The sequence below is a fragment of the Gymnoscopelus microlampas genome, assembly GCF_963454915.1.
Source record: "Gymnoscopelus microlampas genome assembly, chromosome: 7".
NCBI classification, from domain to species: Eukaryota; Metazoa; Chordata; class Actinopteri; order Myctophiformes; family Myctophidae; genus Gymnoscopelus; species Gymnoscopelus microlampas.
The window spans coordinates 50,201,817-50,228,482 of record NC_139944.1 but is presented as its reverse complement, the minus strand read 5'-3'; the positions used below and the strand labels follow the sequence as shown (position 1 = coordinate 50,228,482).

The window sequence follows — 26,666 nt, the reverse complement described above, 5'->3', positions numbered from 1 at the left end:
ACTCTGAGAGTTAAAGGTAGGGTAAGTGATATATATATATTATTTTTTCTTAAAAAGGTTAAAGTACTATATTAGTACTGCTAGTAATAATTGTTACAGAGCGTTTGTTCGGTCACAGGGGTCTCTCCAGCTCTTTAGTAAACAGAATATAAATACATTTTCAGGTAGGTGTCACATTTAAGCCAATCAGGAGAGAGTACTGAAAATGCATTTTCTGTTTAATTAAGAGCTGGGGAGACATGGGAGACTACTTTTACTGAACAAACACTCTATAGCAATGAGTACTATCAGAATATAGCACTTATTTTAACCAAAGTGAATCACTTACCCTACCTTTAGATAAACACTGAGGATTTTCCCAGAGATATATTTTTAAAATTTCATATCACATGGGGGGTCCGGGTCTTAATGCATATCAAACTGACCGTCCTTGAAATGAAAAAGGAGAGATGATTGAGAATCACTGTCATCATAATAGGGACGTCATCTCACTAGAAGGGTTTGGCTCTGCCAGCCCCCAGCCACCCCTCCCTCTCTCCATTCCTCATTTACTCATAAAGCTTGAAGAGGCAGGTCAGACTTATTATTACACACAGAACACACACAGAACAGACACAGAACCCAAACAGCAGCAGTTATGGAAGAAGTCCAGTCGAGAAGGGAGGTGATGGACCACCACAGCTCAGTGTCAGTGCCTCAGGACAGGATCGAAGGACTGATCCGCCGGTCCCTGGAGGCCAAGGAACACGCTTATTGTCCCTACAGCAAGTTCAGGGTGGGATCAGCTCTCCTGACCCACGACGACAGGGTGTTTACAGGTAAGGCATTCTCTAAGAGTCTACTCTACAGCATGATCGATTGATTTTGATTGATTTTGTTTATTTCGGACACTGTTAAAAGACAGGGAATAGCCTACATAAAATAAGCATAATAAACATATTACTTAAATTACATTATGAAAACAAATACATGTTAACATGTAGTACTCTAGAGTGCTCGAAAAGGGCATAGGATGAAGTTTATTGCTCATTGTTATTTATCAATCAAATAACATTTAGAATTACAATTAAAGATGCAAAATGTGATGAAAATACTATGGAAACAAGAAACAAACAGAAAAAAAACGTACAGTATGTTCATCTTCAGAGCTTATTAGAATATCCTTTCATGTTTAATGAAGTCATGAAATAGTTTCCCAGTACTGCCTCATTCTATATATATAGAGAACTATGTAGGCCTAATATTTAAAGCTTCTAGTTATTTAAATTGGAATATAACGTCTTGCTGCTTGACCTTTCACACCTGTAACATTGTAATACAGAAAACAAGGCAGATTGAATTCTTGACAAATAAGAATGATTAATTTAAATGTACCCTGTGTACTCTTTGTGTTAAGTTTCTAGACAAGATGTCCAGAATCATGTAAATCTAATGTAATGTGACCTATATGTGGTAAATACAAATTGTAAGCCTGCTAGGATAATTGCCTAAGTCATATTTTTAAGGTTTTCAGGAAAGAAGAAATCTGCCTGTAGTCATCTAGTTGACTTAGGCAATCATGAGAAAAACTCATTTTGCCTAAGTCATGTTTATTTATTTATTTCTGCCTAACTCTACTCTCCTTCAAAAATAATGTCTGCCTATTTAAAGTCAAAAAGTTGACTTACAATCACTTTCTGCCTAAGTCATTTTGGAATGTAACAATCATTCTGATAGGCTGAGAACATAGGCAATAAGGCACAATGAAGCAGCAGTGTTAAGAGAGTTGAGTTAGGCAGTTAGGCAATTATGCTATGAGGCTAACGAAATGTAAATAAGAATGTGTGCACTTCATGAAGTGTGGCAATGAAAAACTTCTCATCGGAAAAGAACAACTTGTCATAGGAAAAGTACAGAGAAGGAAGAACAGGATGAGATCATATTTATAAGACGCAATGGATGCATAAGACGCAGTGGATGTTGTAACTTGTCTGAATCATGTCTGTTCCTGGAACACTTGACCAGTGTCTCTGAAAACCCATTGTTATTCTTACAAAATACACAAGGCCCTAATCATTATCTCGATCAGATCTCGTTTTTGCACAATCGTGTTAATAATTAATGACGGAAGACAAACCAACCATTTCATCTGATTCAACTAAATGAGGAGTGTTCAGAGTTCAGTTTCAAGGCCATAGCCTAATAAGTGTTTGTTCATTATAACCTCTGTAGAACACTTTGACTCATTTACACCTCTAACAGTGATGTGACAATAACGTTGATTCTCAAATCTTCTTAAATGAAGTTCGCAAAAATATAAAATGCATTATTTATCATTATTATTGTTTTTATTTCATTATGTTTTTTATTTAAAGTTAGCTCCTTTGCCACCAGATCAATTATAATCACAAATTAGATAATATATTATTAGCATAGACTGAAAAACGTGGCCTTGAACTATAGTGACATTTTGTCATTGCGTCATTCATGCCCCGTCACAAGCATATGTAAATCTGTCACATTGCCGGGTCAAACATTGTCAACAGCAGACCAAATATAAGACTTTCCACACCGTTCGGCTTGGGTTGACCTGATCACAAAGAGGACAAACGTCTGGGAACATCGGTTGACAAACAGCCGCACGTGCCGAGGGCCACAGCGCAGCTGTTTGTCGACCGATGTTCTTAGACATTTTGTCCCCTTTGTGACATAATAGGTCAAACGTAAAGCTAAACATTGCACAACTCAAGCCAAACAGTCTTGCACCACTGTTACCTGTCCTGTGTGTTTCATACTGTGGTGCTGCCATCACTTCTGAATTTCCCTCATATACGATCAACAAAGGTCTATGTATATCCCTATCAGATTCTATCTAGATTGTATGTAAAGGTTGTGTGACAGAGATTCCATTCAAGGCTGTGAGTGTGTTTGCAATTTCTCCCATGGGAAAGTAAGCACTGTTGCAGCGCCCGGGCCTGAATGGCTAATTCGGAAGTTTATTTTATATGTTGCAACATTGTGTGTCGTCGACAGGTTGCAACGTGGAGAATGCGTGCTACAACTTGGGCGTGTGTGCCGAGAGGAACACCATCTCCAAAGCAGTTTCAGAGGGATACCGAAGTTTCAAGGCCATCGCAATTGCCAGGTATGTCCCTCTCTGAGTCAGCGTTAAAGGACGACTTCACCCATTTTCATGATCTTCATATAATTTGGTCCAACACTAATGCTCATGATGAAATGTAAAAAAAAAACCTGCAGTTTCTATCAGCTTCAGTTGCAGTTTGCCTGCAGTTTCCTGCAGTTTCTATCCTGCAGCCTGCAGTTTCTATCAGCTTCGATTCCCCATCTATGATGTCACTCGTAGCCAGGTTTCTGAACTGTCCACAGCCCTCCTCTGAGACACAGACCAAGTAGACAAAAGTGGTACCATAATATTATAATGAGCATTAGTGACCAATTATATGAAGATTATTAGTTCTTGGGTGAAGTCGTCCTTTAAGAGTGTAAAAGAGAAAAAACAACAGCCGCACACTCAAACACTGGGCAGGTATCTGGTATGCTTCAGGCATACAATATGTCAAGATCTTCATGCCTGAAGAGTCATACATAATGTCAAACGACCATAAGCTTGCATTAAACTCAGATACCAGCACAGTGTCTGAGTGTGCGGCTGATGTTTTTTTTCTCTTTCACACTGATTTTATCCAGCTCCAGCACCTCATGCGTTGGTTTATTTCACAACTCTGAGAGCGCACACTTGAGTTACACGTGTATGCATTAACACAGAATTTGACTGTGTATACGCCAGAGATGAGCTAATTTTGTGTTCCCTCAACAAGGACAAATATTTGCCCAAAACATAGTATTATAGCCCAGCTTGCCTAACAAGCTATAAGGTTTCCTTTTATAACCACAAGTTGAGACCATTCCAAGATTCCTTCACCTTTTCACATGACCTGTAATGGAAAATATGAAATACTAATATGTAATAATCCATTTGCTACCCTTTGATTAAGCTGTATAACAAAGAACAGTAAGGATTGAATCAGCTGAATCTCTGACCAGGCTGTATCATGTCAAAAAACTCTAAATGATCAGACTCAATCATTTACTCCAATTTACTATTGTCTTCTTTGTCATGAAACCCCTACCAGCCCAAGTCCAAGCCCCGGATGAAATTGGTGTCCCACCTGAAAATGTATTTTCTGTTCATTAAAGAGCTGTAGAGACAGGGAGATATAGCCTACTTTGTTAAAAAGAAAATACAGAGAATAGAGCTTTAACCTTTTAACAAAATACTTTTTGTTTTAACCAAATAATATTGCTTACTGTACCTTTGATGACCATTACAAGGCATGTGATATGAGGCATTACAAGCACATTTTTTTTTTTGCTGTAATGTAATTCTTGTCATATTTTTCTTGCAGTGACTTGAATGACCAATTCATCTCCCCATGCGGTGGCTGCAGGCAGTTCATGAGAGAGGTATGGTTTTGTTTGAGCAAAGGTCAACTGGAAGATTTGGCCCTTTTTTAAAGGAGCACATGCTTTCTGATGATAATATGACAGTCTAAAAACTGATCAAACCGATTAGAGGGAAGATAAACTAGGAGTTTCAAAATTAAAGCTGTAATCTGTTTGAAAATAGCAGATCACCAAGTTCCCAACTCGTCACGATGCAAAGATAACATTTTATTCATAAAAAATAGGTTCTGGATCGCAGCTTGTATTGATCACTACAAGTAGCAATGAAATGAGTAGCAATGAAAATAATGAATGAGGTCATAAAAGTAAAGATGTTAACTTATGTTTGAATCATGTCTGTTCCCGAAACTCCTCTGTTCCTCAGAAGTGTGATTGTGTCAGATGGTTTCTGTGACAAAAAAAAAAAAAGTTACTCAATTACTTTTTTATGGTGTCATTTTGAAACAGTTTTACAAAATACACAACACCCTAATCATTATCTTAATCAGATCTCATTTCTGCACAACAACCCTGTTAATGATTACTGATGGAAGACAAAACAACCATTTCACCTGATTTACCTAAATGAGGAATGTTCAGAGTTCTTCTTTCTTCTTTTGTATTCTTCTCAGCAAAGGGAACAGTGCTGATATATAGGCCTCACAATTATCACATAATGGCCTAATCGCAATTATTTGAGATAATCGCACATTCTTTTTGATAATACAATAATCATTTCTTTTTGAAAATATATATTTTCAAAAAAAGAATAAAAATGGAAATAGCAGATAGCTTGTCGATCTGCTATTTCCACTATTAACGTTTAGTTTGAAGTATAGAGTAATTATGTGTCATATCTGCCCTGTGCACCTTTCGTTAACGAAGCCTAAAAGCCTAACAGAAATGTCATTTTTTAAATTCATGTTCCAATAATGTTCCAATGACAGAAACACAATGAAATCGTTAATCGCAATTATTTGAGCGACGATTAAATAGTCAAGTAAAAGTTCATAATCGTGACAGGCCTATACTGATGTATATCCTCATTGTGATTGTGTTCCATCTCCCTCCAGTTCGGGTCCAACTGGGAGGTGTATCTCTCCAAGCCTGACGGGTCGTACGTCAAGATGGACGTGAGCGAGCTGCTGCCCGTGTCCTTTGGCCCAGAGGACCTGTCCATGAAGAAAGTCTTCAACATCGCCAATGAATACTGAGGCTATGATATACTGAGGCCTATTTCTGGGGCAAAGATTATGCGCTCCACAAGCTTGCGGCGCGTTGCAGGGCGACTCGTTGTGAGCTTGTAGATCGGCTACTTTTCGGTAAAGAGAGTATAGTGGAAAAAGGAGGGGGCCTAGCATAGACCCATGGGGTACTCTGGTCAATGAAGGGTTTAAACCTTAAAGGAGTATTAGGTTCACCAAAAAAAATACTTTTAAGTGGTCAAAGTGTCATGTGAACATGCATGCTAAAAGGTGCATACTGTACATACTGTATATTTAAAAAGGTATGCCATATGTTTGCTCTCGTGTGACAAGTTGATTGTAAATAATGTTACATATTTAACTTCATTAGGCTGTGTGTAAGTAAATTGTTGAAACTTTGCCCATCCTGTGCCTCGAATTCTTGATCTAATAATTCCATGCAAGATTAACTTGAATACCGTGTTGCTGATTTTACAGTTTTATTAAGTGTTACAGAGAATGTGGGTAAAATTAAATAAATATCAAAGCTGATGCAAGTCTTTATCGTCATAATGTCATAAATATACTGTAAAACCGTTTCAAAACAGTTCCTTTTCATAACAGTTCAACCTTAGAGAGAATTTAACGGGGTTATTTACTTTCAACAGGATTATTTACTTTCATAAGTCACACTTCCTCTCCAACAATGATACAACATTCAAAAAGACACAAAGGATTCATTAAGTTATTGTCTACTGCAGTGGTTCTCAAGCTTTTCAGGCCACGACCCCCCCCAAAATAATCGTATTTGAACTGGGGATGCCCCCACCCTGATAAACACTTGGAATTTGAAGGAGTTGAGGCATTACATTTAGTTTGACTCGGTTCCATAGATGAATATTGTGAAAATAGCAGATCTACAAGCTCACATGAGCTTGAAGATCAGCTATTTTCCAAATGTTAGCCTCTTTCTTATATTGTTTGACAACTTGGTCAATATTGATTCCTTTTGCAATAATGACCATTTTCCTTTTTCTTTTTTGAGGTATTAAAAAAGGTCTGAAAAGTCCTTAAATTGTCACTCCACTGTCATCTGGGTGGGGTCCCCCAAAATCATGTGGGGACCTGACCCACAGGTTGAGAACCACTGGTCTACTTGCAAGCATTATCCACTGAGAATCCATTCATTCAGCGAAGGGTCACAATGAGGCGGCATTTTTGCAGCCAATTAAAAGGAGGGTGATTATGTTACACAAAGCTTACAGTGCAATTAGCCTTTTATTAGTGAGGTTTGATCTACAGTATTTCATGCAGTGAGATTTACAATGGTTTAAGGGCACTCAGAATGAAAAAAACAAACAAACTAAAACAAGAAACAAGAGAAGGATTCATACCGTAAGTTCTCCCTGATTCAGACACAGACAATGAACATTGAAAAAAGAATAAAAAATGATAGGGGTGTGCAGGCAGAGTTCTGGATGTTCATTCTCAAAACGCCAATATAGCAACTTTACTTACGGACCAAGTAGAAACTAGTATGTTTAATTCCAAAACAAAACAAAACAGATGTTGCAACTTGGCCTGAGTAGCACAAGAGAATATTACAAAGAACCCTATTCAACTGTAGCTGACAGACAGCATTTTTAGGATCCAAAAAAAAAGGGAAAATAAAGACTTAAAAAACATTTATACAGTGATTTGATTTCCATGTTTTAAAGTACCGGTATGTAAAAAATACTCTGCTATGATTCATATTTTTAACATGGCTTCCCCATATAAAAAGTAAAAATAATCTCTGGTAAAAGGAGCTGGAAGCACATCTGCTCTTTCGCCCCCAATGAGAGGAAAAAGTCTGGATCTATGAATATTTGAATATGCAAATATCACGCCTCACCCTAATGCAAAGTTAGTTTCAAGTTTCAGTCTGTGGCTAATTTACATACTGGACCACAATATTTTTGCGGGATTGATTAGTGATGATATATACATTATTTTCAACTAAAATGACACAGAGGTGTTCCCGGCGTGAAAGGTACTGTAAAACAATGTACAGGTGTAACAGGCCTAAATGGGTTATAGCTCCAATCTGCAAGAGGTATGTCTTATTGTCTCACTCCCGACAGAGAGAGTTGGTTGCAACCATGTACAAACTAACAATAAAGATGGCGGCGAGCGTCTGCTTCAATTAACTTTACTGACATTGTCAACCATTCTCTGTCCATACTGCATACTGTACATGCTAGTAATACTGCATTACATACTCTACCATACAATTTGGTGAAATTATAACATTAGTCATTAAAATAAGTTTCTGGATTTTTGCTTTTAAATAAAGCAAAAAGAGGGATGGTCGATCAGTTAAATAACATGGGCTTGGTTGAATAGGGCTCTTATAAATTGTACAGTAACAAAATATTTTAAATATACGTATATAGTCAGTGCAATGGCTTTGCTTTCTCAAGCCTTAAAAGTCTTGAGTCAGTCAGTAATCGGCTCCCTATGACATTCGATGGCAAGATCAGTGCATGAGAAGCAGATTTAAACCCTAAGTAAAAAAAAGGCTATGTGGTTAGATGACTCATAAAGGCTTGCAACTGTTTCATGGGTTTTGGCTAGCAACAAATATCTGTAACAATCAGCTTTAATTTCAGCCTTCGATAAGCTCCGCCCCAGCCTTTTCATGAAAGTAATATCACTTGAAAAGTTAGTGGCAGCCTCGTATCAAAAACTGAAATTAAATGTATGTTATAACTTATTTCCTTAAACTCCTCCTTTTCAAATGAACACAATATCTTTAAGTTATCTTGAACCAAAATAGAAAACACAGCTGATTATTGAGTATCATCAGCCTGGTGAGGGAAGTCTTTAGGTCTTAGGGCAAGGGTCTTCAACAGGGGGTCGGTCCGGGACCCCTAGGGGGTCCTCAGAGTTACTACGGGGGGGGGGGGGGACCAAGCACCAAATATTTGTGTGATATATATATATATATTTTTTTACATCAACCACTTGAACCCGAGCATCCCTTTTCTCAGGAGAACTTTAGCCAAAAATAGCAGATCTACAAGCTCACAACGCCTCGCACTGTGAGAAGTTGTGAGCTTGTAGCTTGTATTTTTGGCAAAGAGGTGTAGAGGGGATAAAAGTTTAATCTGAACCAATATTATACAATATAGAGGGGCGGGGGTCCCTGCTTCATCTCTCTCTCAGCTAGGGGGTCCTTGGCCCTGAAAAACATTGAAGACCCCTGTCTTAGGGCACACGTTAAAATGTCTGCAGAGGGATTTTCAACCATTCTCCATCGATTTAAGTCCGTTCTACAAATAAGTTAAACAGAAAACAAAATGATTAATATCCTGAAATAAACAGGGCTTTCTACAATTCAGTGTTGCAAACAAAACGCAAAAAAAAATAATAACAAAGAACGTAGGAAAACCAAAGTGAGCTGCACTTCCAGGATCGCTTACCGAGAATGAAAGATATATAAGACCACACAGCAGCAACAACCCCCCTTCCTCCTTCCCTTTAAAGCCCTTTAAGCCCAGCCTTCACCCTCAGCTCTCTGGGGAGGTGGAGGAGGTTGTTGTGTCCAGTGACGGCCAGGCGGGGGTGCGTAGCCTGGGCAGGGTGCCCTCCATCAGCCGCTCCATCCACAGGCCCAGGCGGTCCAGCTTGTGATAGACCTCCAGGCTGGTGGCCCTGGTGGAGCCACCTCTCCTCGAACCTCCCCCAGACCCGGACCCTCCGTCCTCCCTGGAGCTGGAGCGAGATCGAGAGTGGGACCTGGACCGGGAGCGTGACTTCCTCGAGGAGGAGGTGGAGGAGGTGGAGGCGGGGGAGTCGCCGCTAGGTTCGTCTCCGGTGAAGACCGGTCGGAAGAGGCAAAAGTATTTCTTGTGGCCGTTGAGGGCCAACACGTAGCCGGTGTAGTCGGAGGGGGACTCGTCGTCGTCTTCGGAGAGTCCTCCCCCTCCCCCCAGGCCCTGAGCGGCGTCCGGGGTGGACGCCAGGAGGGAGGGCATCCAGTAGCGGTGCTTGTCGGCATTCAGGAAGGAGAAGTGAAGTGTCTGGCTCCTATTGGTTGTATAAAACAGGGAGCAGGGAGGGACATAAACCAGTGGTGGAAAAAGTACTCTATTTTTTTTTTTTTTACTTAAGTACCTACTTAAGTATCTACAAGCTTGTAGAACGGCCATTTTCAAATAGCCAAAGTTCAAATAGGACTGAAGAGGTTAATGCATGTTTTGTAATAAAAAATCAAATCTACAAAATAACTAGTGACTGAAGTTGTAGTGGAGTAAAAGTTACTTTCCACCACTGACATCAACGAATGGAACGTGCAAAGATTGTTGAAGTGGCTACAATAATCACTGTATCACAGATATTTAGGGGGAAACGATACATAATTTATTTTCTTTTGTAGTTAAATTCCCCACCCATGTTCCTGTAATGTATGGTTTACTTTACTTTTTAAATTGTGTATTCTATTTGACAAATATTTGACAAACCACTCCACTTGTGACACTGAAAGCTGGTTTGATAAGAAACAAAAAGGACATTTGGCTTGAAATGTGCAGATTGTGTAAATAAAGTCAGGTAAAAGCCACCAGTTTTTTTTGGTCACAATAATCACAGAAAGCCCTGAAGGGACTACATTTGTATGGATAAAACCCAAAAGCACAGATATCTCAATGAAATCCTAGACTCTAGAGGCCGTGGCAAAACATGTTGGCAATCACAATAAAAGTGCAGGCCTTCTTAACATACAATTCAACCAATCTCATCCATTCGTACACTCAAGAGTTATGGGGGCTCCATGAAATGTAAAAGGTTTGAGAACCACTGGCTTAGGTATTTCTTGCGTGTCCCGAGTTCACTTGGATGAACTGGGGTTCTGTCTGTTAGCCTGCCGTGCTGCTGTTGTCGTCGTCTTCAAGCCAGCCGACTGTCGGCAGTTAGAAGAGCCACTGACCTAGTTGTTCTGCTGCTGCTGCTTTCTCACCTCCCACGACCTTGATCGCTACAGCTGTACTCACGCACTACGGGAGTTTTAACCACTTAAAACGCCTGTATACTTACGGAACTCTTCACAGAAGAAAATAGCAGATCTACACACTAGCAGATTAGGGATGCTAGGACTTAAGAGGTTAAATCCTAACCGATTTTTCAAACAAGATTTGAACACGCCACAGGATATTATATCATGTGATCTCATCTCAGGTCGATCACATGTGGAAGCAGATGTAAATAATGGCGCCGGTTAAACTCGCTGTGGTAACGGTTGTTGTGATGCGTCAGGGAAAACACGTTTTATAGGCGGTCGTGTTCTTTCCACATATTAACACTAAGCACTAAACTAAATATCAAACATGTTTGATATTATCGGGGGGCCCCGAGGCATCTGTGAACAGATGTGTTAAACAGAAAATACATTTTCAGGTCGTGATACCAATTTTATCCAATCAGGATGGAGAACTCAGAGACAGGATACAGATTTAAAAAGTGAAATTGATGTGTGTGATGACACAAAGAAATGAGCAGACAAAATTGGAACTGGAACACTATGAAAAAATTTAAGCTAATAATTGGGTACTCTCTCCTGATTGGCTGAAATGTTGCAACCTACCTGAACATTTATATTCTGTTTATTAAAGAGCTGGAGAGACGAGCTGGGGGGAGGGGGGGGGGGGCTCCTGTTACTGAACAAACACTCTATAGCAATGAGTACTATCAGAATATTGTGCTTTTAACAAAAAACCTTTTGGTTTTAACCCAAAAACTATCACTTACCCTACCTTTAAGTTAAAGGTAGGGTAACCCATTAAATCCGGGAACCCATCTACAAATGTCTTCTAAATCTAAAACAGGTTTCTGAAAAACGTATGTTGCTATTAACCTTTTCATGTCAAGGACCCCAAAATGATTATGAATTTGGCCGCGGACCCCCATCTCAAAATATTTTGTTCCAGGGACCCCCCAGAAGCAAAGATTTGAGTTATAAATGTTCGCTTTAAAAATACATCAATTCTAAGATTTGCACACATTTTCAAGATTTTTTAAAATAATAGCAGATCTACAAGCTCAGTATATCTGCTATTTTTTGAATAGCCCAAAGTATAAAATAATGGTTATAGCTCAAATCTAAAATGACACAGATGCGTTCCCCGATTGAATGGATTAACTGGAGAGCAATGCAAAAGCGTCAAGTGTTTGGCTTTAAGACTCACTGGAGGCACATCTTACCCGGAGAAAGAGAACACCTCTTTGGCAAACTTCCTGAGCAGGGCGTTCTTGGAGGCGTCGGTGAGCACCAGGACCACGTTGATGTGTCCGGGCCTCAGTTTGACCAGGTTGCTGGTGTACGTGATGTCCGTCAGCTCCGTCACCTCCACAAAGTCCTTCTTGGGAGGCCGACTGTGTGGGAACAGAAAAGGTATAGATGTCACGTGATGTGACGTTGCAAAAGAAGGGTTGGAGGAAGGCCAGACGAGAGAGAAGCATAGCGTTGCTGTCGGGCAGAAACCTCTTCTCTGCATATTTTCAACCGTACGCCTCATTAAAAGGGCAGATGCAGATTTCAATGGACTTCATTACCAATTTGAGCATATTCCCCTGGGAAAGGATTTACAACCACATCCTGGGATATTTTGGAGCATATTAAATACGGCTATTTGCATATTTACAAAACAACCCAAGAGTCGTTAAAAATACACATAAAAGCTGTGTTGATCAGTTTGTGAATGAAAAACATTTCTGCAATCAGTGGTAGGATGTATTCATTAGATTGACATGGTGCAGCACACATGCAGCGAAGATGGATGAAAGGGTTTTTACCTTGAGGTACTCTGTCTGCTAGACGCGTCGTCCTCATTGGCTGGTGGATCCTTTGGCTTGGGTTTCTGGGGCTTGTCTTCACCCGACTCGCTGGAAAGGGAACAAACAGGAAATTATGTTATATGCCCGTTAATTAACTCATTGAGTGCCAGAATTATTTCAGAATGATGTTGTCCCAGTGCCAGCGTTTTTTTCACAGAAAACAAAAAGTGCTTAGGAAGCGAGATTTCATGTCTAAGTTAAACAAGGGTGGATGGAGCTGCAAATCTGTGATATCTTGGGTTCTGAACATGTTTTAAAAAAATAAAAAATAAACTACTATTTTTTCAAAAACACGTCAAACACGTCATTGGCACGTTGAGCCATAGCGGTAAAAACATGTGAAACACGTTAATGGCACTCAATGACCCTAGGTGGGGTTGGTGAAAGGGCCTACTCTGTGTGGAGTTTGCATGTTCTCCCCGTGTCTCCTAGGGTAGTTAATACCCTCACAAAAACATGTAGTAATCCTGGTCACTATACTGCCTCCCCCTGGTCAGCCGGGGCGCCTGATGGAGGAGAAGGGAACTGGTTGGAATAACGTGTTCCTTCCACGCGCTATGTCCAACCAGGGAAACTCCCCCCTGTCGGGTGATAAGAAGCGGCCTGCTTGCTCCTCATGCATTGAAGGAGGCATGAGCTTCAGCTTGGGCTCTCCCTAGGCTGGCAGAGGGTAGGTAGTGCCCAGGATTACATAGGCAATTGGCACTGGGTGAAAAAAATGTGGGTTACAAAATCGTGGGATAAAAATTATATTTAAAAAAAATGGCACTCAATGAGTTAAGAGTTTCCTTCTCTTTGCTTTCTCCTCCATTCCTTGGTGGAGGCATTGTAAAAAAAAAACAATACTACGCCCCCCCCAAAAAACATGGAAAATCGTAACGCAGGTGATTTAGTTATTTAAGGAGCAGAGCATATTGTTTGGATTAGGCACTGTGGGTTCACAATACGCACACACTTCATTGCTGATGAAGTTGTGACGTGTTGCGAGCTTGTAGATCGGCAGTTTTTTTGGTGAAGAGATTTGGTGTAGATGGAAAAAAGTGGTCCAAGTGCAGAGCTAACTCAGGTCCAATTTACTACGTCTAGGGCAGGGGTCTTCAACGTTTTCAGGCCAAGGACCCCCTAGCTGAGAGAGAGATGAAGCAGGGATTCCACTACTCTATATTGTATATAATTGTGTTTCAGATTAAAGTTCTTTTTTACTTAGTCTGCTATTTTTTCCCCTCTACACCTATAGCCTCTTTGCCAAAAATAGTCTATCTACAAGCTCTCAACTTCAGCTTGTAGATCTGCTATTTTCGGCTAATGTTCCCCTCAGAAAAGGAATTCTAGAGTGGTTAATGTAAAAAAAAAATAATCCTATCACACAAAGATTTGGCGGACTCCCTATAGTAGCTCTGTGGACCCCCTTGGGGTCCCGGACCCCCTGTTGAAGGCCCCTGGTGTAGGGTTTAAGTGGTTAACGTCTGTCAAAGGGGGGGGGGACATGATACAACGACAGCAACGTGCCCTTAATCTGAACCCAACTCTGGTGCTGTTTCAGAAGGCTTCAGCCTTCTGAAACAGCACCAGAGTTGGGTTCAGTTTCGTCTGGAACCCATGGCTGCCAGTGAATAATCACAGAAACAAAAAGACAAACCAGACAGCTGGATGTCTCTCAGTGAGTATGGATGGTCAGGATTAGGCTCACGTAGCCAGACCATCAGAGATCTACACCTGCTGATAAGTACTGGAGGGAGATCAGGTTCAAATGCATCGTCTCTGTACCTGAAGGCCTGGATGATGACGGTGCCAAAGAGGATGAACAGAGCCGAGAAGATCAGAGACAGGATGGGCATCATCTCCCTCCTGGAAGAGAAGACGTACGGTTACGGATTAACAACACCTTCACTACACTTTGCTGTTCTGGATCCCCAAAGTCTCCAAAAGCCACAGCCAGTGACTGAGAGAGAGAGTTAAGACACTCAGAACCAAAAGAGTCATGTCTGCCCTGCAGTCCATTATTATTAAACCATGTTTCTTACCAGTTGGAGTAGAGGAGGTCATCATACAGCTGAAGGAAGTAATCATACGCCGCGTTCATCCACTGAACCAGAAACATCTTTGTATTGGAAAAACAGAAGTGAGAAAAGATAATTAGTAACAACCACACAAAAAAACAATGATTGAAACAATGACAGTAGTGTGTGTGTGTGTGTGTGTGTGTGTGTGTGTGTGTGTGTGTGTGTGTGTGTGTGTGTGTGTGTGTGTGTGTGTGTGTGTGGGTGTGCATGTGCGCGTGTGGTATTCTATGATGCTGATGAAGATAAAGCAAGCCCCTTGCAGCGTCATATTTTTTTTGAATTTCAAATATGATTATTTTGGGGGTGACCTGAAAAGGTTGAGAACCATTGTACTTACGGGGGCCATCTCGTTGTTGAGTTCGGGCAGCGTGGCGTCCGTGGTCAGGTAGGCGGGGTCTCTCTGGAGGAGCTCCAGGTGCTCATGGAGGCGGTACTTATCCTCTTCACTGCCGTTCCATCCTCCAGGCACCGAGCGGTACACCACCTTACCGCTCTGACTGCGTCTCTCCAGGATCACCACCTGTACATCAAAACATGATCCATGGTTTAAAGCAAAAGAAAATGTTTATAACTCAAATCTTTGCTTCTGGGGGTCCCCCTACAGTGTCAAATACAACACAAACAATTCACAAACAATTGTGTTGATTAACCAGAAGTAGATTTTTACATCATGTGGATTGTTCTAGTTGTAGGAAGTTATCTGAATTGTTTCTGTCACTAGACTATTTTTCTTTGTCATTTATTAACCACTTATTTATTAAACCATATATACTTCATTGACCAAGTTCCCCCAGTGGGTCTGTACTTCTACACATACAGAATAAGGATGTTTAGGGGGTTCATGTGGTTAATTAAATAACTGACCTCTCCTTCTTTTTCACCTATAGGGAAACAAAGACTGACACTGAAAGACACAACACTAGACTCATTTAACAAGTAATCAAATACGTGTTTCAGTAAGTGATTCTCTCAGCATGTCTGAGAGCATTCTGTCTGAAGGGGCGTGTGTTATCTTCTGACCCTGGTGAAAGACCCTGGTTTTGTGTAAATTGTCTGACCCTGGTATATTGTGTACATACCTGACTAGGTTGTGACGAGTGTGTTTTAGATGTATTTGTTTGTACTGTTGGTTGGGGATCACTGACCTGAGCAGACAGCACGGCGTGGTTGGGGAGCAGGGTCTGACAGAGAGGCTGCTGCCGGCGCTGGTAGACGTAGGTGAAACGCAACACCTCTTTGGAGTTCGCCGAGGCAAAGTCCAGGAAGGCCTGGTTCCCTGGGACGAAGCCCGGGTCCTCCCCTGTGATCAGCAGCACACAGTACCTGGGGGGACAACACGTGTGTCATGTATATTAGGACAGAGGTCTTCAACAGGGGGTCCGGGACCCCTAGGGGGTCCTCAGAGTTACTACAGGGGGTCCGCCAAATCTCTGTGTGATTTTTACATTAACCACTTCAACCAAGAATCCCTATTGTAAAGGAGAACTTTAGCCACAAATAGCAGATCTACAAGCGCACAACGCCTCGCGCTGCGAGGCGTTGTGCGCTTGTAGATCTGCTATTTTCGGTTTGATGTAGGGGGACAAAAGAGCAGACTAAGTACAGAGTGAAAGGTCAGGTTTACTAAGTATGGTTTAGGTGCATGGTTAAATGTCTGGAAATACACATTAACATGAATCCAACATGATAGTGCCGTGAAACAAGTCTATGAAGCTGCCTATGAAATCTATGAAAAAATACATATTTTATACAATATACTGTATAATGGGGGTCCCTTCTTTATCTCGCTCTCAGCCAAGGGGTCCTTGGCCTGAAAACGTTGAAGACCCCTGTATTATATTAGGAGTAGCCTGATTATAAGCCTGAAGCTGCGTGGAGCTTCAGTCTGAAATTGGCTGCAGTGTCCGCGATTGCAAGGGGGAGGGGATTCGAATTTCCCTAAACCAATCACGGATCCGCCTACATCTGACGTCATCACACAGCTTGTTTTAGCAGATATTCCGCTGATTGGTTTGTCGTTAGACCCACCCCCAACCTCCGACTCTCATTGGACGGTACTGGAGGGTATCGAACATAATCCTAGGCTCACATTTGAACACCAGACCAAGAGGCAGTCCACTCAGAGAGTGGGCGGGGTCTATGGTTTGGAACCAGGCTATGTTAGGAGTGCAACAGTTAATGAAATTAAAAAGGTTTAATCAACTCGTTTTACGTTTAACCCCATTATGACTTGAGGCCGATTCTAAAAAGGTGTTCTAAATCCTAACATTTTCCTGAAAAACCTATGTTGCTATATGTGGAGAGGGAGGAGGGGGTTTCAGGGGCTACCCAGCTAAATGTCTTAATACGGCATCACAATCACTTTAATCCCTTTTATACATATTTTATACGTTGGCTAGTACAAAATATCAGATATAAAAGCTCACATCTGTACATCTGCTATTTTAGAAAAATCTTGAAAGTGTTTACACACAAAAATCACACACAAACTCTTCTGGGGGGTCCCTGGGGTCCTTGACACGGAAAGGTTTGAGAACAACTGACGTAGAGGACTAAAGAACCATGACTCTGGGAAAAAAAGTTAAATTCGTACTTCCTGCGACGATGGAACTGCTTGACAGGACACAGTTCATCAAACAGCTGCTGGTTCACCAGCCGTGGGACGTTAAGGAACTTGTTGTTGGAGACAAACTCATTCATGACCTGTCGTTTCATCCCTCTGGCCTATGGGAGAGGGAGAGAGAGAGGAGCATGTTACAAGAAGTGGTGGAAGTAGTGCACACATTTGTTACTTAAGTAAAAGTATCTATACTGAAATGTAGTTACAAGCCCGGTAATAGAAATTTACTTCAGTAAAGTATTGGCATCAAAATAAAGTACCAAAAGTAAAAGTTTGCCAAAGTTTAAATAGGGCGGAAGTGGTTAATGTATGTTTTGTAATAACAATCAATAGATACAATTGTCTGTCTTACTTTCAACTTGGGTTGCACTGATTAAAATACAGTGGGAAATTAATCCATCCAAGTTAACATTATTCATTTTGTGCCTAAGCTTAATTATAACAAGAAAGCAAAGCCATCACCTGTAAGTCATTCCAAATGTTTCTTAATAGTGTTACAACAAAACAATATTGAACTTTGAATGGTCAGACTGCCCTCTAGTGGACATAACATGCATAACACCCACATGCTGCAGCTTGGCATTGACATTCGCCTAATAATATAAAGCCTAATCATTTGAGAATGAACATTCTCCACACAATGCATAATGATTGGTTTCGAGAAGCCCCCGTTTGTAGTAGAGTTCTCAACGGGCCTAACTGGGCCAACAGTTACCATAATTCTAGGCTCGAAAACCCGAAAAAAGCCAGTGGCTCAAATTATAGCAGAGTGAGAGAACGTATATAATAGTTGGCGAAATGGCAACTTCACATGTTCAGTTGTTCATAAAACATGCTCAAGCACAAGTTCTGCACAAAATAGGCTTAAGAAGACTGTAAAACCCCTGTTGTCACGCATCTGTCATTCTCTCTCTCTCTCTCTCTCCCTGACAGTCAGGGAGACACACTGCTGCTTGTGTAATTTATATTTCGTCCTTCAACGGTGGCGCGCCGAACACAGCAGCAGATCTACAAACCCAAAACGTGTTCATCTGCCTTCTGTTCTGGGCTTGCAGATCTGCCCTGACCTGTTGTTAACCTATAGCCGTACACGTCCACCAATCGCATCATCCTCTGCCACTGTCTGATTTATGGGACCCCCTGGAACCCCGTCAAAGACCACTGGTGGTCCCAGGAACAATGATTGAGAACCACTGCTCTACACCAAAATCTCATTGCAGAACAATAGGGGGGGGGGGGGGGGGGGGGGGGGGGGGGTAGTACCTGGATGATGTCTGCAGGCTTCTCTGTGTTCTCCTTGAACAGCAGCATGGTGGGGGCGTACGTGTTGATGTTGAACTGGCGCAGCAGGCGCGTGTTGTACGTCTCGCCCTGGTCCACGTAGCCGAAGCGCACGTGGTCCCTGAAGGCAAACGCCGTCAACTAGGATAGGGAAACACCGTAAAGCGTTATTAATTTATTCATTTGTAGCTCAGAGAGAGAGAGAGAGTACACAAATACAGGTTTACTTGGTTACATTTGTACTGTACCTCATCAGAATTAAATTAAACAATCAGGAGTGATGACAGTGAAGAGAGGACGGGGTAAGGGTATCATTAACTAGTTGACTAGTATAACCACTAGCCAACACTGTGGCAGTAGTCGAACTAGTCGAGGATTTAAAAGAAATATTATTTTATTATAATTCTTCTTAATAAATCAGGGCAGTATATCTACAGCAGATGTGGTGCTGTGGGACCTGACAACAATTGTTCTCTTAATGCATCCATGGGTAATTGTTGTCAAACAATTCGTAGTTGTCAAATCATGTTTGTGCCTTCAGTGTGGGGCGTTCTAACAGCAGACGTAACTCCTTAAATTGCACTTATTTAACATTTTATTGGTTGTATCCAAGATGTTTTTGATGACAATTGTTAATGGATGAAAAATATATGATATGTCTCCAACTGTCGACTACTTTGTGTTAACAGTCGACAACTATTAAAATGCAGTAGTCGCGAATGCCCTAGGAGGGGATGGGAGTAATGATGTGATGAGAGAGGAGAGGTGACAGTTTAATACAGTTTGGGCACAGCTGCCAGCCTGATCTGATCTCACCTTATACAGCAGAGGAACCACAGGCACTTGATCAAACAGGAGAACGCTGGGCTTGTTCTCCACATGCCAGCTACTCAGGAACGGCATGTAGTTTGCGTCCGAGACCTGGAAAAAAACACATTAAACCCATTAAGACCTGAGGCCGATTATCGGTATTCTTTACCACACACTATATAGATCTTACATCAGAACATTGGGATTCATGTTGAAAATCTGCAATGTTTCGCTTAAGAAAGGGAGCTTTACATTTAGTTCAATCTGGGAACCCATCTGCAAAAAAAGGGGAAATATTTATCTGTCTTGAGATTAAATTTATTTTGACTCTATTGTGAAAATAGCTGATCTACAAGCTCACAACGCCTCGCAAGCTTGTAGATCAGATATTTTTAACGTTTTTACCTCTTTCTTTTATTATTTGACCATTTGGCCAATGTTTTACCAGTGTTCATAGTATAGTTTGTTGATTACTTTTGATGCAGTCATTTTCATTTCTTTTCTTCTTTCTTTAGGTATTAAATTGTCACTTTACTGTGATCTGGGGACCCCCCCCCCCCAAAATCATGTGCACTGGGGACCCCCCTGATGGTCCCGACCCACAGGTTGAGAACCACTGTGTTATAAGACGATGCACAGAGCGTGTGTTACCTTCTCAACGAGCCTCTGAGGCAGCAGGTCTTCAATGAACTGCCTGAGCTGCTCTCTGACCACGGCCTGGTGGAAGAAGGTCACCCTCCCGTTCACCAGCCCCACGATGGAGGGGGCGCGGTGGGCGCCCATCTGGCTCGCCAGGCGGCGCTCCATGCCCAGGTCCACGATGCCAATGCCAACGCCTGAAAAAGAGGTTAAAAAAATATTATTACAGGAGAACAAGGCACAACTCACCACGCAGGTATAAAAAGCCTGATTATTTATACTTTGTCATGCCATGGATTCACACACGAAAATAGCCCATCTACAAGCTACAGTTAACAGTGCCCTATTTTCTGTGAGCGACAAAAGTCATTCGACGGGAGTATAAAATTGTGACGCCAACCAGAATCAACCACCCGAAGCACGGGTTTTTTTCTAAACCGGATCACACGGCTAGTTTTAGAACGAATACCAGGCTTTCCTCCGCAGTGGAAAGCCTGGTAGTTAGGGTTTAAGTGGTTAATGAGACACTGGCTGGCCATCATCAGCCTTACTGTACTTACCCAGTGGCTCCAGCTCCAGCACCGTCTCCTTCCACACTGGCTCGATGTGCATGCAGGCGAAGCACCACTCTGAGGTCACCTTGATGAGGTAGGGCCTCCTGTAGCTGTCTGGTAACACCTCGCTGTTGTACTGGACGTGGTGCAGCAGGTACTTGTTGTCTGAGAAGTCCCTGGATCTGGAGGAGGAGGGAGAGAGAGAATATAAGCACAGAATCAGAATCATCTTTATTGTCACATCACAGGTTCACAGGTGTAAAACAGTGGGTGAAATTTGTTTTTGTGCATGCTCCATCTTTTTTTTTTTCATCCCCAACATCCCTGTTCTGGGTGGGGGCATCTCCTGAAAATTACTGATGTAATCTACAAGCTCACGACGCAAAAAAAACATGGATACAAAACACTGTTCCCCCTGCCCCATGCGAGACAAACATTCAAACATTTCTTTTTTTTTAAATATATATTTTTGGGGCTTTTTTGACAGGAAATGGGGAGAGAGATGGGGGGGTGACACACAGCAAAGGCCATCGGGATCGGGAGTCGAATCCGTGACACGCTGTCAAACTGGATTACCAGTGTATCACACATTCAAAATCACTACATTCAAACATTTCTAATGCAGTCCACGCTTGACCAGGGGAGATGTTGTGCTTATATGAGCTTCAGACAGTACTATTTATCAACCAGTAGGTGTCCTACCTGACACCAGGGTCTATATGTCTCAATGTTAAAAGTAGGGGAGACCACCTCCAGCCACTGTAGATATACTAGTTATTATTGTTTTAACAAACTATAGCATACAGACAGATTGGTTAAAAAATAATGCTTCATTCATTGAACTAAGTTCGTATTGCAGCTAAATCTTTAGTTTATGGAGAACGGCACAGAGTGCAGGGGCCGATATCCAGTTTCCCTGAAAGGGTCACCATAAGGACATGGCCTGGCTGGCACATAAATGACTAACAGCTATATTTAACCTCACTGACTGCTCCCCAATATTGTCAACATTAAGTTGCTACATTTGAATCCTAAAGAGCAACAGATTTGGACATTATGAAGGTTTACACCCGACAGAGATGATTACCTATTACCCACATGATAGGTCAGACACGATTATATAATCACCTGGCTGATTGCTGGCCTGACACTTATTTGAGATAATCACAATTATTTGGCATATTGTTAGATTTGTTTCCATCCGTCTTTATAAACACACAGCTGGATGAAATTAACAGACATGTCATATAATATTATATCACATCATTATACTGCGAACTTCACGGGAATTAATGCATTTCTACGCGAAGCACAGAAAAAAGTTAAACAAAATTCGAATCTTGACACGGGCGTGTGCACTGCATGGGACAATCTCGAACATGACAGTTTCGCCTGTCAGATTGACAATCTCGTATGGCGGTCCCTGGCCACAAATTTGTTTTTTGTTTTTATTTGGGGGTCCTTGACATGAGAACCACTGTTTTAAACAACATTTAGGAAGGAAGCCCAAATAAGCAACTACACTTTAGAAACAAGCCCGAAAAAAAGCCCAACCCGCAACTACCAATACTTACAAGCAATGTTACAGAAAAACAAGCCCAATCTTATAATAAGCAGACATGGCAACACTGGCGACTGAAATAGTAACACCACTGCGGGTGTGAATTCAGCGTTATAACTAACGTGTCAACGATGTACAGTAGGTGGCCAGTGACATTTGGCCAGTTTCCCTTTCAAAACCTTTGCATCATGTCACACAAACAGAATGCGATGCGTTTTGTTGATATAACAAGTTTGTTCATATAGAGTCCTATCCACAAATCCACCATTTAACTTCCACAATCCAATTAACTCATTCAGTGCCTAGCTTATTTATGGAATTTGGGCACTCAGAGCCAAAACAACCATGAACAATAAGGCCATCACACGCTTAACACTTTCGATAACAAATTACACTGATCATCCCCTGTATCGCTACTTCGACCTCATGCCATCTGGTCGGAGATACAGAACCTTAAAGTGGCAAAAGGCTCGTTTTAGTTGAGTTTTGTCCCCTCAGCCATCGCGGCATTAAACCAACTGCCCCGTCCATAGGAGGGTTTTCTGTGTACAGTGGGGAACTCATGTTTTTATCTTTGTGATATGTTGTTATGTTGTTTTTGTTGTTATTAACGAACAGACCTTGTGAAGACAATTTTCCCCTTGGGGACAATAAACATTATTATTTAATCCAAATCATCAAAACCATTGGTGTTGTGTGCTGGATTCGAACCAACATCATCATCTCGGGTCACACGCTCCATGCAAGGTGTGGAAGGAAAATGGCCAAAGTCACTGGCCCCACCTACTGTGTCAGTATGTTGTGGCCTGACCTCCACGTAGTACTGTACGTACCGGGGGAAGTGCATGAAGAAGGACTCGTCAAAGTAAAAGCTGTTGTGGAAGCCACGGAATCCCTGTTGCTGAGACTGGCCGAACGGCTGGTTATCCTCCATCTGGCCGTAGCGGTCAAAGTTGGCTCTCCTCTCTTCGTTTGACAGAATCTGTACGCAGGGGGGGGGGGGGGGGGGAAGAGAGAGAGAGAGAGAGAGAGAGAGAGAGAGAGAGAGAGAGAGAGAGAGAGAGAGAGAGAGAGAATTTAGTGTCTGTGTACACAGTAAAATCAATTTATCCATTTGTAATTCTGAGACTGAACAGATGTCAACCAAATGCACTTACAGAGGAGCAGCGATTGTGTGTTCTTTGTGACTTGTGAGTTGTGGAGGATGAGGTTCATTTTGTTTTTCACTGTCCACTGTACAATGATGTACGAAATTCTTTATTTGAAAGAATGCAGGATAAGAATCCAGATTTGTTTTGGATGTCTGAATGTTATATGTTAAGTTGGCTGTTCAATAAGGAAGTTTTTCAGTTGAGGTGGAGGACGATGTACCCGTAACCCACAGCTTGGACAATCAAAATGTTTACGTATTCTGTTTGTGGTGTATCTTGGTGTAGGTACAATGTGTGAGTGTCTTATAAGCCCGTGCGGGCTGGGCATCCTGTGGTGCAGGACACTATAATAAAAATCTATCTATCTACAGGCCCATTTGGTTACATTTGTACATTTGTCTCAGAGTTAGATGGACTGATACCAACCTCGTAGGATTTTGTAATCTTGATGAACATGTCCTCTGCGCCTGGGCTCTTGTTTTTATCAGGGTGCCTGGAAAAAAAGGGAAATAATAGTAGAGATACTCTGTTAAATGTCCTCTATATAAAAGTCCTACATTCAAAATGTTACGTTGAGTAAAAGTACAAAGTTAGCACTGTCTGGCACCAAACTCTTCATGAAGAATGGTCTCTTTCACAATCATATTACAATGCATTAATGCAGAGGTCTTCGACAGGGGGTCCGGCCGGCCGGGACCCCTAGGGGGTCCTCAGAGTCACTACAGGGGGGACACCAAATCTTTGGGTGACAGGACTATTTTTCGTTTTTTACATTAACCACCTGCACCCTAGCATCCCGACCTTATATTCCGAGGAGAACTTGGACCTAATATAAGAAAAGAGGCATTTCGATAAATAGCCGATCTACAAGCTCACATTTGTAGCTCGGCTATTTTCACAATATTTATCTGTTGGAACCGAGTCAAACTGAATGTAACGCCTCAACTCCTAGTGCTTGTCAGGGTGGGGGGTGCCCCAGTTCAAATATGATTATTTGGGGGGTAGGGTGATTATTTTGGGGGGGGGAGGGGGGAAAAAGGTTAAGAGAACCACTGTATAACATTGTACATCATGATGGATGGTGTGGACTGTGTGGGGCTCAGTCAGGTAGGTCAAACTCACCATTCTCTGACCAGAATCAAACTAAATAGTAATGCCTCAACTCCTACAATTCCATGTGCTTATCACAGTACACAAATGAATATTTTGGCCTAAAAAAGGTTGAGAACCACTTAAGAACATCATGATGGATGGTGGTGTGGGGGTCAATCAGGTAGGTCAAACTCACCATTCACTGACCAGTTTCTCTAATCCTAATAAGGTTTATAACATTGTACATCATTCATAATGATGTGGGGCAGTGGTTTTCAACCTTTTTTTGCATCAAGGACCCCCAAATTGAGACACATTAGCCCACAGACCCCTGTTTGAAAATATATGCCAGGGACGCAACCATTTTAATTTCTTAGGGGTCCCAATCTACACTGTATCATCCTTTGTACACTCTCAGAGTTAGACACATAAGGGTCAATTTGGTTGGGGACCCCCTGACTTGACCCCCCCCCTGACCCCCTGACTTGACCCCCACTGGCCCCACACACACACTCCACCACACTGTGGTGGAGTGTGTGTGGGAGTCAAGTCAGGTAGGTAAAACTCACCATTGTCCTAACCCTAAAAAAGGTTGAGAAACAACTGTATAGCATTGTACACAGATCATTCATGATGGTGTGGGGGTGGTGTGTGTGTGAGGGTCACAGTCAGGTAGGTCAAACAACTCACCATTCTCACCATTCTCTGACCACGCAGGTTCTCTATCCCTAACCCTAACAAGGTATAGAACCACTGTATATAACATTGTACACATCATTCATTCATAATGGTGGTGTGTGTGTGGGGGGGTCACAGTCAGGTATAGGTCAAACAACTCACCATTCTCTGACCAGGTTCTTGTACGCCTTCTTGATCTCTGGCTGACTAGCGCTCCTGCCCACCCCCAGCACGTTGTAAGGGTCCACCTCGGAAGCACCTTGCACCAAAACAACCAGCTGTATATTCATAATAACAACAGCAACCGTGATCCACAGTGGAGATGATGACGACCACCACCCTCTACACCACGGCCGTCGACAGGAGGAGACCCCCATCATCATCATAAATGATGTTTCCTTTTAGCAGCAGCTAATTTAACCTCCTCCTCTGGTTCTATGGTGTAGCTTAACGGTCAGATAAGCATGTTTAGTCTCTGCTAGTCTTCTATGTTTCAGCTGCAACGGTCACCGTCGTGGCTTTAACGCAGATCTCCTTCGGAAAGGTAAACATTATGTGATGATGATGTACTAATGGCTGGACACTGTGGGGCTAATAGGAGGCTAACGGTGGTGGTGACTGACTGTGAGCAAGTGTTGCCAGATTGTGCGAGAGAAATAAGCAACTCTGGTCCATAGTGTTAGAAGGCGATCTCTAGAACAGTGGTTCTCAAAGTGAGGTCCGGGGACACCCAGGGGTTCTTGAGGGAGTTCCAGGGGGTCCCCACTCCCCAGCTAAATGATAGATAGTTAGGAACCAAATGGACCCTTATGGGTCTGTAACCCTGAGAGTGTACAGATGGAACCAAATGGACCCGTATTGGGGTCCCAGAGATAGAAATGCCATTAAATGGGGGTCCGTAGACTAATGCAGGTCAAACATGGGGGTTCTTGAATCAAAATGGTATTAAGCAACCAGGTCTAGGAAAACAAGCCCTTTTCATTTACTGTCATTGTACCTTTTTTGGGAGAGGATTGGGTGGGAGGGTTTGTGTTGGTCTTTCTTGTGCGTTTGGTTGGTTTTCTTTCAGAAAACTAGAGGGTTTTTCTTTTTATCACTGTTTATCCTTATCCTGTAAGCTAGTGGTTCTCAAACTTTTTCATGTCAAGGACACCCAAATTGACACTTATTAGCCCACGGACCCCCATTTGAAAAGATAAGCCAGCTAGGGACCCCCATAAGAGAAGATTTTTACGGCTCAAGCAGTGATTCTCAACCATTTTAATTTCTAGGACCCCCAGTTTGACATGCATTAGAGCTACGGACCCCCATTTCATTACATTTCTATCTCTGCGACCCCAATTTATATTGTAAAATCAATGTTAATTTAACTCTGAGAGTGTACAAAATGGTTCCATTTTGTACACTCTCTGAGTTACAGACCCATAAGGGTCCATTTGGTTCCTAACTATCTATCATTTAGCTGGGGACCCCCTGGAACTCCCTCAAGGACCCCTGGGGTCCCCGGACCCCACTTTGAGAACCAATGCTGTAAACTAGCTTTGACAATCCTTCAATAAAGATTATGTTCAAATAAAATAAAAGAAGCAACTCTTATTGGCCACATGAGCATTCTAACCCGAAGCGACGCATTGTGAACTTGTAGATATGCTATATTTTCAAAGAAAAAATCTTGGAGAAAAGTGAACATTTAGTAATATTTTAAAATCCAAATAAT

General features: G+C 42.0%; 2 protein-coding genes across 2 annotated transcripts; one reads left to right on the top strand and one right to left on the bottom strand.

Annotated features, from left to right (window-relative positions):
* Nucleotides 1–575: 575 nt before the first annotated feature.
* On the top strand, nucleotides 576–7,192 carry cdab (cytidine deaminase b). The gene is made up of 4 exons (XM_084061265.1): nucleotides 576–818; nucleotides 3,013–3,124; nucleotides 4,407–4,464; nucleotides 5,517–7,192. The coding sequence occupies exons 1-4, from the start codon at nucleotides 638–640 to the stop codon at nucleotides 5,655–5,657; spliced, it is 492 nt and encodes a 163-aa protein (XP_083917391.1). The 5' UTR covers nucleotides 576–637; the 3' UTR covers nucleotides 5,658–7,192.
* Nucleotides 7,193–7,490: 298 nt separating this feature from the next.
* Nucleotides 7,491–25,556, bottom strand: LOC311048150 (dnaJ homolog subfamily C member 16-like). Its single transcript, XM_084061219.1, has 15 exons — nucleotides 25,112–25,556; nucleotides 23,606–23,672; nucleotides 22,862–23,010; nucleotides 20,474–20,649; nucleotides 19,926–20,110; nucleotides 19,281–19,385; nucleotides 18,447–18,605; nucleotides 17,157–17,287; nucleotides 15,709–15,886; nucleotides 14,901–15,083; nucleotides 14,525–14,601; nucleotides 14,268–14,348; nucleotides 12,459–12,548; nucleotides 11,868–12,038; nucleotides 7,491–9,698 (listed from the first exon to the last, which is right to left on the bottom strand). The coding sequence occupies exons 1-15, from the start codon at nucleotides 25,333–25,335 to the stop codon at nucleotides 9,179–9,181; spliced, it is 2,496 nt and encodes an 831-aa protein (XP_083917345.1). The 5' UTR covers nucleotides 25,336–25,556; the 3' UTR covers nucleotides 7,491–9,178.
* Between the last annotated feature and the right edge of the window lie 1,110 nt (nucleotides 25,557–26,666).